Genomic DNA, 16,097 nt, shown 5'->3' with positions numbered 1-16,097 from the left:
CCCCCTTCAGGAGAAGCAGCCTGATTTATTTAGAGATGTTTTAGTTCTTCGTTCACCTAGGACTTGATGTGCTGCATATTTATGTTTGTGCATGAAGAAATGACACAAGGAAAATTAGGCCAAAGAAATCAGTTCTGCATTGCACTGTGAAAAGAAGCCTCTGTGATTGTCCTAGCAGAGGACTGCTTTCATGGAGGGATATGGTTGCACAGGTCTTGATGGGCCTTTCAGTCTTGTTGATTATCAAGGGCACTGCCACACACCAAACAATATATAAAATAGATGTCAGTGAAGATTACGGGCCCTTTAAAATTCCCAGCCTCAACTGAGCTCCATAAATTTTAGTAAAGTCCATGGATGCAGAAGCTTAAAGGAAGCAAGTCGAGACAGGTCTGCATGGTAAAACACAACAGCCCTAAACTGAACCTAGAGAACAAAGAGATGAGAATTTTTAAAAAAACCCTACATGAACAAAGAAAGGAAGAGGGGATTGATTTTAGTCAAGTAAAGAGAAGACTTTTTATTGAAAGAATTTTTGATTAATACTGTAGAAAGTCTATAGTAAATGCTTCTTTTTGCAAAACTCCTTGCTCTTAACAGCATCACCTCAGTGCTGCAGTAATTGTATAGCAACAATCCACAGTGCTTTGGAGGCTGCAAATAATCTCCAGTAGCAAGCTCATCATCTTTTTGTATGCTAAGAACAGCAAGAGCTTTTTAAAATATTTCTTGCATACCAAAAAATAAAGGACCCAGTTTTCAATTGTTAGACAGCAGCAGGCAGGTCATTAATACACATTAAGGAGCACATGGCTCAGACTCAGAGGCCCACCTGTGAACAACTAACATTGAGAGGTTTCCAAAACCCCCCACCCGTATTGCAGCTAGACATTTACCAACTGCCTGTAAAGGTGGAAATGTTAAGGATCTTTTACATACTGAGAAGCAGCAAAAGCTTCTGCATGCCCTGGACCATGGCAAGCCCCTTGAAAATTATCCCAGAAGACAGCTTTCTGTTTGTGAATGCTCTTGCTGGTAGGAGTGATGGGTTCAGCCTACAAGGAAATGGCAGATGCCAACCAAGCCCATCATGATGGCTGCTCCCAAGCTCAGGAACCAGCCGGTAAACAGGTGGCCACTACCTGCACTGGGGGGTGAGGGACCCCAGGCAAAGTGGCAGTGCAGGCAGTCCCAGTTAACCGCTTTAGACTCATTTTCTGCTGAAGGGTAGTAACAGAGAGGCAGCAAAAAAAATCAATCACAGGCATAGTTCTGTGATACAGCAATAGATTTTATGTAAAGTAGATTGGGAACTTGCTTTAGTTAGAATACCTTGTAATGTTCCTAGGATCTGGTGCCAACATTTGGGAAATTAACCTAAAGGGTTAGACTACTGAAATCCATAGTATATCAGTTACTGAAACCAGTAGTATATTTTAAGAGAGTGCTGCTTGTGTGGGGAGTTTTTCCAAAGTAAGAGGATTGAAGGGTGAACGGCTGTATGACAGCTTGGTGAACAGCCTGGGGACTTCTGCATGACCTCTGACTTGTGCAACCAAGCAATTCTAGGTCAATGTTACTCAAAACAATTTTCATTTGTTTGGCAATAATCTCAGAAATGAGTCTCGGAAGAGAACTGTCATTGATGGACTTCTATATTTTTTAACTTCCGCAAGATCTACAGTAGATTCCAAGTTTCAGGCTCTTGAAAGAAAAGGGAATTATTTTTGCTGAAACACTCCAATGTCAGATCAGAGGAAACGTTATCAGTTTCAAGAATCAGAGTACAAAGGAATCCCCATGGGGCAAAAAGGACTACGGGCAGTGGTAAGGATGAAAGAGTCCTTTGAGGGGCAAGAGAGTCCACTATGAGCTGCTCTGCATAAAATAAAGTTAACTTAGAGGCTTCTTCCTTGTAGCTGTTTTTTGGATAACAGTGTATGTAAACTTCAGAAAAGGATTATGTCTGTTGACAGATGCACACATATTCATATTCATGCGTGCACATAATCATGTGTGCATTGTTTCAGGAGGCAGACGAGAACACCAACTGTTTTTCTGTTACCGTTGGCATAAAAGCTCCTTAAGAAATGCACTTTACATCTTAACAGTTCTCTGTACAATAGGGTCACAATCCGCCAGAGGCCTCAGGACTGCCACAATAAAAACACCTATGCCCACCACAACACTTCATCTAATTCTCGATAACGATCAGCCATCACAAGTTAGCACGTATTCATTCCCATCTCTCGGCTCTTCCTAAGGCATTACATTCAATAAAAAGGCATATTCATTTATTATTACAGAAATGGGACAGTATAAAATGATACTGGAAGTGATGTCAGAACCCTTTACTTCTCTATGCATTAGCGTCTCCATTTCTAAAAAAGGAAAACGTTACATATTTTATAAAATAACAATATTTTCTGATGGAATGCACCACATGAGAAAGTTTGCAGAATTTTTACTTAAAGGAAACAAAATTTGGAATGAAAAATCTAATTTGCTGTGATATTTTGTATAAGACAGTAATGTTTCTAAAATTCTGAACAGTTATGAAGTACTAACTGCAGGAAAGGAAAACACAATGTTTCTGTACATGATAGAGGTACCCTGTGTTCTACTATAGTTCAAGATATGTCAGAGTTTTCATTATAGAGGTCCATAACTCTCACATTTGAAATCACTTTGGGAGAAATTCGGTTCACAGGATGTCAGACTGGGTGCAATTTTTTTTCTTACAAAATCCTCAAATCGATTCAGCCATTTTTGATTTAAAGATTGGCAAAGGCATAAAATTGTCAGAGTTTCAGACACTTTATTTACCAGCTTCGAAGTAAAAATGACACCAAGAGAATCACCTCGTACAATGGATGATTCCTATCTGGGTCACTGACTTAACCCACAAAACCAGGTAAATTCATGGTCAAAGTTACAACGTCTTTCCCAACTCACAGCTTTACAAGCGATAGTACTTTAAAGGTTTTACCACTTGGAAACTCTTCTACTGCTCTCCATGATATTTATATAAAATCTCCCTAAAAACAGCAGAAAGGTTTTAAGCAAATACTCTCTATATTAGCCCATATACTCATGGCTTCATAACTTGTGATAGGTCTTTGTAAGTGGCCTTCAGCCTTTCCACAGTCTTCTGTTGTCTGCACAATAACATTAGTCACCATAAAAACACACCAAACTCAGCAGAAGTCAGCCCAGCTTTTCTAATCAGCCACTGGAAAGCCTGATGCTGTGGACTGAGGCATCAAGGCACAGTCCTGATGATGTCATTCACGTTCTTCTCCTCATAAAACCCCAGGAAAAATCCAGCACAAGAAAAATAAGCTGAAACTGGATTCCAGCAGACAGAGAGTGCAAACACAAAACCATGTGAACAACAGCAGGGATTCATAGTCATTCTTGGTTGCAAATCGCCAGAAAAAAATATGTACAATATACACTCTAACTGCATCTGAGAGCACAGGGTGATTGGAAGGATTTACCGAAATTCTTTGGGGATGAACATGTTACCTGTGAGTGTCAATGACACAAGACAGTTACTGCTGGTCCCCCTGAACAAGTGTCAGCAGAACCTTTATATTACATTAGACCTTATTCTCTTTAGATTATACTGTATGTAATGGAAAAACAATGTTAGAAATATTTTTAAAATAGTATTGGTACATTTTTTATAGTTCTCTTGTTTGGAAATCCGGTTTCCTCCAGTCCTCTGAGTCTAGACGAAAAGATGGAAAAGAAACAGCCTAGTGATTTTTAAGAAATCCCTTCAGAAGTACCGAATGTAGCTTCACTAGAAACACAGAAATGAGGGGTTTTGACGCTTGATATTTCAGTATCTACCAACACTAAAATCTTAAAGATCTGATTTTCCTCTCATGTTCATTGACATAATTGAGAATTAGTTCCACAGTGGCTCCTGTGAATTTACACCCTAGCACAAAAAGCAGAAGCCAAGGCCAGATGTACAAAATTTCACGTCAACTGAAATTCCCAGCTATGTCTTTCATCCAAATTGTTCATGAAGTATCAGACTTCAAAAATGGCACTTAGCCAAAATGGAATAGTCAGAGTATTTCCTAGACCTGCCCTTATCAAGGAAGCTTTATGCCACATAAAGAAACAAAGGAGGAAAGCACATTAGTGGCAGGTTGTTTGTGTGTGTGAATATGAAATAGCTGAGTTTTGTCTGTAAGGACTCAGACAGAGTAAAGGGTATATTCCCAGCAGAGATGGAAGAGAAGACACAAAACATAGGGGATGTCCAGTGCAAAGCTGTCACCCAGCTGTACAAGCACAGGGGAACATAGATGAAGTGCATGAGTGTACCACGTATTTTTTGGTCATGCTTTGTCATGAACCCACCGACAGCAGAAGTACAGTGCAGAGGGAACACACCTTTGTGGGAGACTGACCTTGTTCTTCTCCTTCCAGGAGAGATCATGCTGTACAAGGTCTTAGTAAACTGCAACATACTTTTCCCCAAGCTATTAGCTATTTTCAGCTACTCTGCTCCTTGTTGCAAGCTTTCAGAAATGTTAACGGTCAAAAAATTTGCGAATGGATGGAGATGTAGTCCCTGTACCTGCTTGCACAGAATCTTTATTCTCTAATTGAGCTGATTAATTGCAAAGTACACTAGAACATACAGATTAGTGTTTTATAGTTAAATGTGATCCTATCACTCAGCAATACCACCTGCTTTAAAATTATAGTATGCAAAACCATACCTTAAGTGGCTTTTAATTTAATGCTAAGGCCTGAAAAAACTTAACAGTGCTATTTAAAGCTGTACACAGCCCAGTGAATGAAAGATCCAGAAGGAAAAAGTCCTCCCTATATTTCTGTTTAGAAAATCTTTGGTAGGTTGGGTAGAACCACTGCCCTTCAATCTAACATAGTCCTAAGGAACAATTATGGTCGTCTATGCTCAAATACAGGCAGCGGTTTTGTGAAAGCTTGTGTGCCTTTGCAAGGTAGGCAGGAAAACGAGCGAATTCCAGAGGGCAGATCCACGGCAGATCAGATCCAAGTCAGGATGGAGGCATTCCTGCCCTCATCTCTGTCCCCACTACCATGTTCTCATCCCCTCCCCTTGTAGTGGTGCTCTTCTGACACCCAGCCTGTGCAGAGAGCTGAGGTGTCTGAGACTCTTGACTGGATCAAGTCGCAGAGCAACTCCAGGTACGATCACACCAGACTCAGTGCATGCAGAAGGCAGGAATAAGAAAGTCTTGGTAAGAGTGATGGGGATAAGGGGAGGGAACAGGAGCAGGACAACAAGAGCTCTGGTTTAGATTGGCTAAAGGTGCTGTAAAATTGCACTTCAGGAGGGAAAGGGAGTTTGAGTGGAGTGCTGGCAGAAAGCGGCTGTGAACAAATGATTATATGCAGCTGTCATCCTGAAAATAGGATTTGCCGTAGCCTTAAGGAGTCACCAATTTCTCTGCATACCTGAAAAGATTTTTGTTAATCATGTGAGCAAGAATTTTTTTTAAAAAATGAAATCCACTTGGAACAACATTTCTTGTTGTGCCAAAGCTAAATGGTGAGGTATGGCACAGAAGAAACTTGCAGGGTAGCTATGGTGAAAAGAACTGCTCAGACTCTGCAAAGACTTCGGCTGTGCTCCTTCTCCAAATGGAGCAAATATCCCTTGATCCAGGATCCATCAGAACCACTAACCTCTTGACTTCTCTAGCAATGCATGAGGTGTTGATGAGGGTGTGCGAACAAGAGCGAGCCTCCCTTCCCTTCAACTACTAGGGGCTCTTCAAGGATGCAGATGAAATTAATGATCATTATTATTGCAGTTTTAAAGCATTCAAGTTTATTTCACTTCAGTGGCGTTCTGCAACTCACAGGATTAATTCCTAGCAATATCAACGTGGTGCTCCTGCACAAAAATGTTTCTCAGAATGTGCCAAGCCACCATGTTATAGGATTTCAGTGTTTAATTCCGTAGTACGCACTAATGTGTACGTAAATGGTACAAAATGTACCAACTTGTTCACAACAATCTCATTACCAAGTGAAGTGATTGTATCAACATGTCTATGTGGTGATGGTGATTTAAGAAGTCCAACATTTGGTCTTAAAAACAGATTGTATTATTTATAAAGATCTGTGGGTGGAAGGGAAGAAGCAAAGCTCATCTGTCAGGAGAACAAATGAGGAATATATAACTCCTCCAAGGCATAATGACAGCAGAAAGAAGGATATTGTTTAAAGCTGATGAAGAGAAGAATTCATCCTATTCATATCTAGAGGCCTGGATAGAAAACCTCAGTGTATTCCATTACAAGACAGAAAAATACACTCAGTCTCACGAATAATGGCATCTTTGCTGTTCAGTGCAATTCTTCCTACATTCCTGACTATTAGATAATAATTCCAGGTTTGCATCTAGTTTGAAAATACACCTAACAGAACCTAAACACAGGTTTCAAATCCTTTTTTAGATAAATGGATGGACTTAAGCTCTGTTGTTATGTGTTGCTTATGATGGATCTGGTGTTCTTCTGAACACAAGCTAAGCTGCTTTACAAAAATCCATGTGAATTTTTTAAAGGATAAGCATTCTCACACATATACACTCTATAGCATGGTTTTCCTTTGTTCCTTTGAACAGAAGTTACAGCATTCCTATGACCCTTTTCTCACAGGCATGTCTCAGCTAAGGCCCTCAATCTCCCTTGCATTCCAAACTTTCCAGGACGTCCTGAACAGCTACCACCGGGCAATATACTGGAGAGTTTTGATCCACAGTTAAACAAAAACTGTAATCCAAACAGCAATTCACTATCTAGACCCTTTTTTAACCCCTCAGAAACTTCATTAAGAGTTTTTTGTCAGGGACGTACCTGGCCTTCGACTATCCATTTAGAGATGGAGGTTTTGCCATCATACCCTGGCCGGAACTGAAGCGTGGCAGAACGAGGGCTGATGTTGGAAATCACCAGGTTGGATGGAGCACCTGGAAGTTCTGAAGAAACAGAAATGAGAATTGGAGACGCTTCATCAAGGGCCCAGTAACACAGGCTGACATTCAGTGTTTCAGCACATAAAATACCTTGGTAAGAATTATAATAGAGCAAATAGCTGTGGGTTTGGGTTTTTTCTGTTGTTGGCTTTTTTTTTTTTTTTTCCGGATTATTACATACAGCAATATGATTTCTGCCGTTCTGAGCATGCACCACATCTTTACAGATCAAACAAGAAAAGAAAGAGCCTATCTACAGAATTACAGCTACTATTTTAGAAAAGTTGCACAACCGACAAAGCGTGGTGGCCCAGGGGGGATGGTACTTCCCAGCTCCAGATCTGCCAATCACTCATCAAGTCACCTAATTACACTGTACTTCTGTTTCTCCAGAATTAAATTACAATAATTTATACTTATTTCTTAGGGTACATACAACTTTAATACATTAACCACAGAAAAAGAATCAAATTTTTGGATCATGTATAGGAAAGATTTTGTGACTCTTATATTGACCTATAATAGACGAATGTTAGAGGGCATTTCTGATGCCTGAATAAGGTAGATGAATTTTTAAAAAAATTTCTGTTGCAAATAAAGAGGGTGACCTTCTACGAGGAAAAATCTGCAGCTCCAATCAGATCTTTGCCTCACATCAGTCAAGCTTACAGTGGCATTTACATTTTTAATATTATCTGAATTATCAACAAAAGCAAGCCCAGGAAAGAGATTAAATATACATGGTTTAGAATAAATTCCCAATAATACCTGCATTTGTAAGTAAAATGGAAATTACTATTATAATCAGCAATCGTTCATAATGTTGTATTATGTACAAGTGCTGCAGGCAAAAAATGGGCAGCTTTTTGGCATATATTTCAAGTATGCACAAACACACAATATTTTTGATTCTTACTTCACATTTGTGGGAACTATAATGGATAAACTAACCCTGACCGAGTAGGATAATGCTGTTATCTGGCTAACAACAGGGAGCATGGCCTTGATCCAGGCTACAACTTGTCACATTTAGCTATGATTAGGGAAAGGAAAGGCAGACATACTTCAAGACATATAGAAAATTGTAAAAATACCAGAAAAGGTAAAAATTGGATTACCATCAGTGATGTACGCTAACTGCTCAGCTTTGAAAAATTCTACTTCTATAACCTACAAATTAACTGAAACTGCTTCTTTGAGGTATGAATTGGTTTTTTAGTTTGCTTTCTATACTGTATGAGGGAGAGTGTAGAATTTTTATAAACAAAATGCAAAAAGACTAAATTTACAGGTGTCCAAATGGTAACTCAGACAATGCAATACAGGAATACTTTCTCCAAAATCTTTCTCGGGCAACCACTCCCATATCTTTTAAATAAAATTTGAGTTTCATTATACATGTCCTCTCATAGGTGACATAAGCTATACTACTTATAAATGGAAAAACCCTTCTCTCGTAACATCATCCAAACTCTATTTTTCTCCCAAAGCAACACTTTTTGAATTGATTCAGGCTTCATTCTTATGTTACTTCATAAATGTCAAGAGAGTCTGTATTGTATCTACTTTATTACTTCGTTCATTTCTTCTGCCATCCCTACATCATTTTTTATATTTGTATTAAACAGCCTCAACTTCTGGTAATTTCAAATTGCAAGTGTGTTCATTTTAATGTTTTAATCGGTTTTAAAAACTAAATTTAAGTTATGTGGTAAAGAACTCCAATGCTTTATAAATAAAACCAATTTTATTATTCCTGAAGTAATTTGTGATCTTTGGAACATAAAACCATGAGGAATCAGCCGATTTTAGTTTCACCAACCTGGGGGCACACCGGAAGAGATTGTGGAGGATGTGATCCAGCCGCTCCCTTTTGCGGTCACAGCTGCCACCTCGATTGTGTAAGTGGTGAGAGATGACAGCCCTGTGATCTTGTACTCCAGCGTTGTGTTGGGTAGTGTGCGGGCAAGACGAGATTCATTCTTGCCATACACCTCCCAGGAGATCTGGTACCCTGAAAAACAATTACACAGAAGTCAGGGGGCCATGGCAGTGGTGGGGTCTATTTTTTCTCCTAAAGCAGTTATGCAATAACCCAGAGAGTAGTAAATTCCTGTCTCTACAAGATTTGCTTTTGGTCTATGGTGGTATGGCTTGTTTCTTACTCTACTCCATTGTGGTCATCTTCTCTAAGCAGAAAAAGAAACAGTTGAAAATACCCAAATATTTTCTTAATATTCTCATTTCCAATAAACAATTGATATAGGGACCCCACTGGGTATCATCTGCCCATCAACCTACTGTCTTTTTTTCTACAGTGACACGGTGCTTGCTATGAAGTGGCTAGAAAACCTGGGGATAACCTTGCAGAAGGGTGGACCTTTCATTCTGTGAACTCTATGAAACAAATAGGAAGAAACACTGGAATCTATAACATCTTCTCACCAGCTGGAATACCTAATTAAAAATCTATATGTACTTAGTATGGCTACTCTCTTTCCAGACTGAAGTAACCTTCACTGCTGTCTATCTAGAAATACTTACAAATCTGACAATAACAATCAGGCAGGAACATTGTGGGAATCTTCTAGGAACTGAAAAACCTCTACTCCCCACTGCTTGTTCCTCACACAAATCCTTTAGCAGGGTGAATCATTATCCTTTCTTTCAAAATCATAGTGTAGCCAATGTATTGTCCAAAACTGCAGTCACCCTGACCTCTGTATTATTCTTCTATCGTAACCAGGCTTTCCTTTTCATCACTTTTATAACCATTTGCCTTCCAAGAACTTTTGAAACTTTCTACAGTCTGATTTGCTCAATTTTACCTCCAAATTTGCTTGTCCTCCTCCTGCCCAGTCCTACTTTATTCTCGTTTGAACCCATTTGAACCTCACTGTGACAGCCTCCAGAGAGTGTGTCTGAAAAGTTTGCTTGATTGCAGCTTTCTTTGTGATTTGACTCAGGGGGGAAAAAAAAAAATACACGTAGCTCTTGAATGCCTGTGAAATGGAAGTGAGTGAAAAGGACTAACAGAAAGGAATCCCACTGAGTGAACCATGCACAAGGCAAGCTGGCTAGAGAACCTCCCTACTGGGTTCCTGTTCCCACCGTCTAAGATGAGGAATTCAGACCAGTTGGGGGACTTGAAGGTTTTTTTCCTTTTTAAATTTTTTTTAATAAAAGAACCCATGACAAGCTGATTAACATATACAAACTGACATAACAAAATATGTTATGATATTAATCAACAAAGAAAAGTCTTCTCATGAACTAAAGGCATGATGAGACAGACATTTCTGTGAGAGTGTGAGAGGTGTGAGATGTTATCCTTACCCTAGTGCTAGTTGCCATCACTGACAGAGATTCACGTTAACCTAATTTTGCATGAAAATGGGCTTGGAGTGCTCACATAGACACTAATTATGCTTCAAGTGAGGGGGCAGTGATAAAGAATCACTTTCAGGAATTCCAGCTACACTGCAACCACTTGTCTGACTACGCACTAACTAAGGGAAGGGAAAGAACTCCGGAATGCTCATCTGGAACCAGTTTTAAGTGTCTGAATGGGAATTAATTCAGTCATTTACCAATATCTCAGAGACACTGGGGTGTTTTGATGCTCTGAAAAGCCTGAAGAATCATTCACCAGTGATCAGAGTTTATGAAGCACAGGCAAGTCTATAATCTGTATGAAGGATTTTGACAAAATTTAAGGACTATTGCCTTTATTAAGAGAGGGCAAACAGAAATGTGGGAGATGACTCTGCACTCTATTTGATTTTCAGTGAAGAGTTAAAAGGGAGTTGCAAACAGAATGACCATCACAAACACTCCTTTCTTTCAAAAGCCGTGCTGTTTGTCCCAGACAGGGCAATGTGACGACTCTGAGGAAGGTGCAGTCGTGCCTCTCCCCACTTCCCAGCAGAGGACACAAACCCAGCAGCTGTGTCCCCAGCCAGCAGAATGTCCATGTGCAGCCATGGACGGAGCAGAGGCTGGGCAAGAGCTCATCTGGCTGCCCGGGAGCTGCAGACGACCTGGCTACGCCTGCTTTGAACCCTAAACGTGGGCTGGCGGGGGGAATCAAGGAGTATCACCACAGAACAAAACAAAACAGGTTGCTCAAAGCAATAAATAACCAGAAGCAGATAAACAGGGGATTTTTATTGCTCCCTCTATCCATTTGTTGCTTACGAACAATAGAAAGTTTCATCCACCATGCACTAGGCAATATTAAGTGATTGAGATATCCTCTCTCCCATCTAGATAAGCTTTGACTATACATCAAATGTTGGAGGTTATTGTTTGAACATTTTATGTTTTCTCCCTTGTGACCACAGGGATGAGACCCAGCTTTCCTGCCCATTAGGCACATAGTCTCTATGTATTTATTTTCTGAAAAAATGTTCACCAGGAAAAATACCCTGCGTTCACATGCAAATTGAAGAAAAGGCAAAGAGGCAGCATTTACTGTTCAATATTTCAGTCCCGAATGTATAGTTAAATTCTAGTCACACAAAAAAATGCAAGCAGAAAATACATACATAGACACTGAGCAGACACAAAGCCAAATGTAATCATGCATAACAAAAACAGATGAAAAAACGCTGAAGGAAAGAAACAACATCCACCGTACCCCCAAGTAGCACTTAAGCCACAATGACTGACAGATGGGCAGAACTTTAGGACATGTGGTTGGTAAAAATGCGCTCTCTGTTTTACAGACGCGATCACTGCCAGAAATGTGCACAGGGGAGTCCAGCCGGCCTGGGCTGAGTGTTTCCTCTGGCTTCAGCGTAAGTGAGAGTAGGAGAGGTGCCACAGAGCCTTCCCGTATGCTTTGGCACTACACCCTCCACAAAATGCTGCCTAACAGAAACTAATGACCAGAGGAGTTTCAGAAATAATTTTCTGTTGATCTGGAGTAAATTCTCTACAAGAGAGCAGTACACCCAATCACAAACTGTCCGTCTACATCCAGGTCCTCATAAATCAATGTTTACTGAGAAAACAAGGAAGATACTGAAATTTACAGCAAGAGTAATGGGCAATTTCCCAGAGCAGGCTGGCTGCCGGGCACCACCCTCCGTGCTTTCCTCCTCCCAGCTCTGTTGCATGGAACGAGAAGGTCCAAGTAAAGATATCAATGAGCAGAAATGATGAATAATTGCCTTTCTAAGCACTCAGATCGCCAAGCAGGACTCTATAAACCTTTGAGATACCCAGGGCATGAACAATTTTCCTATTCTTTTTTTCTAACCCAAATGCAGTTTGCATCATTAAGGACATTTCTCTTTCCTTATAAGCTTTGCTGGGCATTTTTACACTGGTGTTTCATCATGAACAATAAAGCTCCTTGGCTTAATCCTTTCTGAAACAATTTGCCCTGTATAAAACAGGGTCCATCATCGTGCTCCACCAGGTTTCAACCCATTCTGGGAGGCAGCAGCTCCTTTCTAAGTAAGTGACTCTGCAACACCAAGCATAGTGCAGCTAACTTGTGCTTAACAAAGATGAGTATTACATCATCTTACTTAGATAGCTAGACTTGGATTTAGGTACCTAAACTTAAGCACTCAGGTTTGAAGGCTTTGGCCATTTTCACTGAATCAATACTGCTCTGCTTTCAGAAGTCATTAGTGTATTTGCTCGGACCACTTAAATCAATGCATATTTCAAGAGGGATACCAGAGCATAAAGGCATAAAAGATGATCTGTGTATGGACTCTACTATACACAGACACTACAAACAGCACAGAAGACACATATACAAATTATGCATGTTACAGATACACAGAGAAAACACTGAGAAATGTTAAGTCCTAGCAAAATAATTAGGTCTGTCAAAGTTAAAATGCTTCAAGATATTAGACTGATATATCATTTCAATATTCAGGGGACAGGAAGTCTGTTTTTTTTAAAACTCTTGCAATGTATTTGTTTTTACAAATTATAATACAATTAAAAAAAAAAAAAAAAAAAAGTAAACTTTTCAGTTTCAATGCTCCCAAAACAAAATATTTTGATCCATGTGAAATGATCTTCTTCCTTCCCAAGTATGATTTTTAGCTCCACTAATTTAAAATTTGGGAGCTTTCTTGCACTTCAAAACCTTGAAAGCCTTTCTAAATGGAATGTCCATCCTGTGCAGCTGTAATAGTTTCCCATCTGAAAACAATATTGCCTCTGTTGATAAGAAATAGAGTTTTTCTCAACTATTTATAGCTTCTTTTATGAAAAATAATGAAATTGCTGATGTTGTATCTACACCGGCATACAGTAAATAGATAAATAGCATGTCAAATGGCAAGCTCACCAAGGAGAAACAGGAGAGTTCTGAACCCTTGTGATGGTTTATACAAAATTAAGTAATGACATGCAAATTTTGTCACGCAGTCTTCAGCCAGACCACTTGATCAGAGATGAAGAATACTGCTGATTTCAGGCTTGGTCTTGATTGCAAATCTTAGCAGTGCCAATCCATATTTTGCAGCTGTAAACTCCATGTAAGAACCCCCCACCTTTAGGGCAAAGGCCAAACACTGTCTCACTCAGTTTCAGAAATTTAGTAACGCAGGTGGAGGTCACAGAAGATTTAACATGACCAGAAACTCCATGGGGAGCTGATTTCTAATAGAGACTGCCTTTTCAGTGACCACAATCAGGAGCTGCCAGTAATTGGGCCCGTACTTTCTATAACCTTTCCATTACCCAAAAGAGGGACCAGGAAACCAGCACTCACAGTGGCCAGTTCTTCCTAAATGCTCTATTACACAAACATTTTTTCACTGCAGTGATACATTCTACCCCACACACACCTAAAAAAACCCCAAACCGGAGACAGCAGCTGATACTCGCCTGTAATGATACCATTTTTCTCTACAGGTTCTTGCCAGCTGACCTTGAGAGACGTGTCCAGAATCTCAGTGAAACTCAGGTGTCCCACAGCTCCTGGCTCTGGCAATCAGAAAAGGAAATCTGTTAACAGGAGAACCCCACTTACTTTTGATCTGATTCATGTGGCAAGGTTAGGGCTGAAGAAATAAAACACTGAGCCAGGGCCAAGGGAAGCCGGCTGGAAACATCAGTGAGAGCTGCAGGGGAGCGGGGAGAAGGCAAGATGTTATGAAGCACTCTGGCTATCATCACATAAATTATTTTATCCAGTCATCATCCTAACTGTGCAGACAACTAAAGAGAGTGGCAGCAGGAGACTTGCACACAACTTGTACTCTGCCTCTCTTCTTGATCTAATCTAATTAGAACAATCAAGCTGGCAGTCCTGGAAGCAATTGTGTTTGCTGTTTTCCCTCAGCGACGGCGTGCAGCATTTACCTGTGCTGCTGTGTGCAGTTTATCTGGCCTGAGGTCTGCAGCAACATCACCAGCACCCCCCTCACCTGGAAAGAGCCTTTTGCCTATGCAAGGTCAAGGCAAGGACAGAGTCACCAAGTCACTGCTTGGATAGATTCTCTCAAAACAGCTCTGAAAATGTCCAACATAATGGCAACTGTCTTCTGTAAAATGAATACAAGTGTGTGAAACTTCTAAAGGATTTTTATGATGTAGCTCAAGAGCTCTTAAAAATTTCAGCTCCCTAGTGTGCAATGAAAGAGCATAAAATGGAATGACTGTCAAGAATATGCCATCCTCCCTCAATTTTGATCTTCAAGGAAGACATCCTGACTGATTTTTGATCCAACTGCTGTTCTGTCTTCAATCGATGTACTGGAAAAAGGAGTTTTTGTTCACTTTATATTCACTGTGCTTCTGTCATTGGATCCCTGCCCGAGTATCCTCCAGCTCCACTGACATCAGTTGGCAATTTCTCGTCTGCAATTTCATATTTTGTTTCCTCTTCACTTTAGTCCAGTTTCTCATCCCCCTCCAGCTATGATTAAAAAAAAAAAACAAAACAAAAAAAAAAACCCAAAAAAACCACCAAAGCCTGCCAGTAGGTTGGCTACAACCACATTTGCAATTCTGCAATCCTAGTGAGGAAAATTTCCAAATCCATTCTGCGCTATCTAGTAGTCAAAGCATTACAGAAAGAACTGCTGATCTGGTAGCGATCTCAGGAATACCCACCAAGAGCACAGAAATTATGCACTATTTGGGACCATGTATCTGCAGACATGCAAACCACATTCTTGCAGAGCTTTACTCCAATTAGCTTCTGCAGTTGCAGTCCAATTTTAATGTCATAATGAAAAACAGGTGCAGGTTACTCCAAGCCAGGACACAATGCTTCTGACTAGATGTCAGATTCTATTTGACCTCCAGTTCATCAGCAAACAGACCTGTTTGCACTATTTTTTTCCTAAAGGATCGCCTAACTTTGCTATAGAGACAGAAAATGATCACCTGAGAACATGAATGACAGTCCTTTCGAATCTTTTTCCCACCTCATAAATCCTGAAGCCACTTAGATTCAATGATGCGTTATACCATCCTGCACTTAGCTTCTTGGTCACCGTGAAAACCAAAGAAAGCAATTCTGAAGGATTAAAAATAAATAAATAAAAAGTCTCCTGCTTAACTCTGCTGCTGAGGATCCTTACAGCATACAGCTTCATACACCAAGAAATGTTTTAAATGTTTTACAGAATACAAGCCTGGCTTTGCCTCATTATATGTTTCATGATGGAATGTTCTTGTGTTTAAAATGGCATGTGACCCCAACATTTCCCTGAGATACTCTCAGTGTCTTGACTGTGCCCCTTCTCCCACTTCGTGCAGTCTTAAGGTTCATTTCTGCAGCCTTTTGTTCAGCAGATATACTAATAGTCTCTTTCCTCTTCCCAGCTGATTAATTTGTGTGAAATCTCTAGGAGTCTCATATCTTTAGTTTCTTACTCTTTTGTACTCACTGAAATTAGCCACAGGGTTCAAATGTCATTGGAGAGAGAAAGACAGATGGACCTAAGACAGACAGTTGAATACATCTAAACCATCATTGTCAAAAGCTTAATTTCTTTAGGAAAACAGGCAAAAAAGTTAATACTACACACAGAAACCTAGTGCATGTTTCTTATTCCTCCATGCCTTTTGCTTTAATCCCAGATAAACAAGTATAAATTCATATCAATGGCTCACA

General features: G+C 40.0%; 1 protein-coding gene across 3 annotated transcripts in view; it reads right to left on the bottom strand.

Annotated features, from left to right (window-relative positions):
- The window catches only part of SDK1 (sidekick cell adhesion molecule 1), a 415,080-nt gene that overhangs the window by 87,634 nt on the left and 311,349 nt on the right, over window positions 1-16,097 (bottom strand). For all 3 annotated transcript variants that reach the window (XM_026858830.1, XM_026858832.1, XM_026858833.1), the window contains 3 exons: window positions 13,859-13,957; window positions 8,820-9,011; window positions 6,879-7,000 (listed from right to left, as the gene is read on the bottom strand). In XM_026858830.1, coding sequence (XP_026714631.1) covers window positions 6,879-7,000; window positions 8,820-9,011; window positions 13,859-13,957 — 413 coding nt within the window. The remainder of the gene's footprint in view (window positions 1-6,878; window positions 7,001-8,819; window positions 9,012-13,858; window positions 13,958-16,097) is intronic.

Source organism: Athene cunicularia, assembly GCF_003259725.1.
Source record: "Athene cunicularia isolate RWA chromosome 14 unlocalized genomic scaffold, athCun1 chr14_part1, whole genome shotgun sequence".
NCBI classification, from domain to species: domain Eukaryota; kingdom Metazoa; phylum Chordata; class Aves; order Strigiformes; family Strigidae; genus Athene; species Athene cunicularia.
The sequence above is the reverse complement of the archived record's forward strand: the minus strand, read 5'-3'. Positions and strand labels throughout refer to the sequence as shown.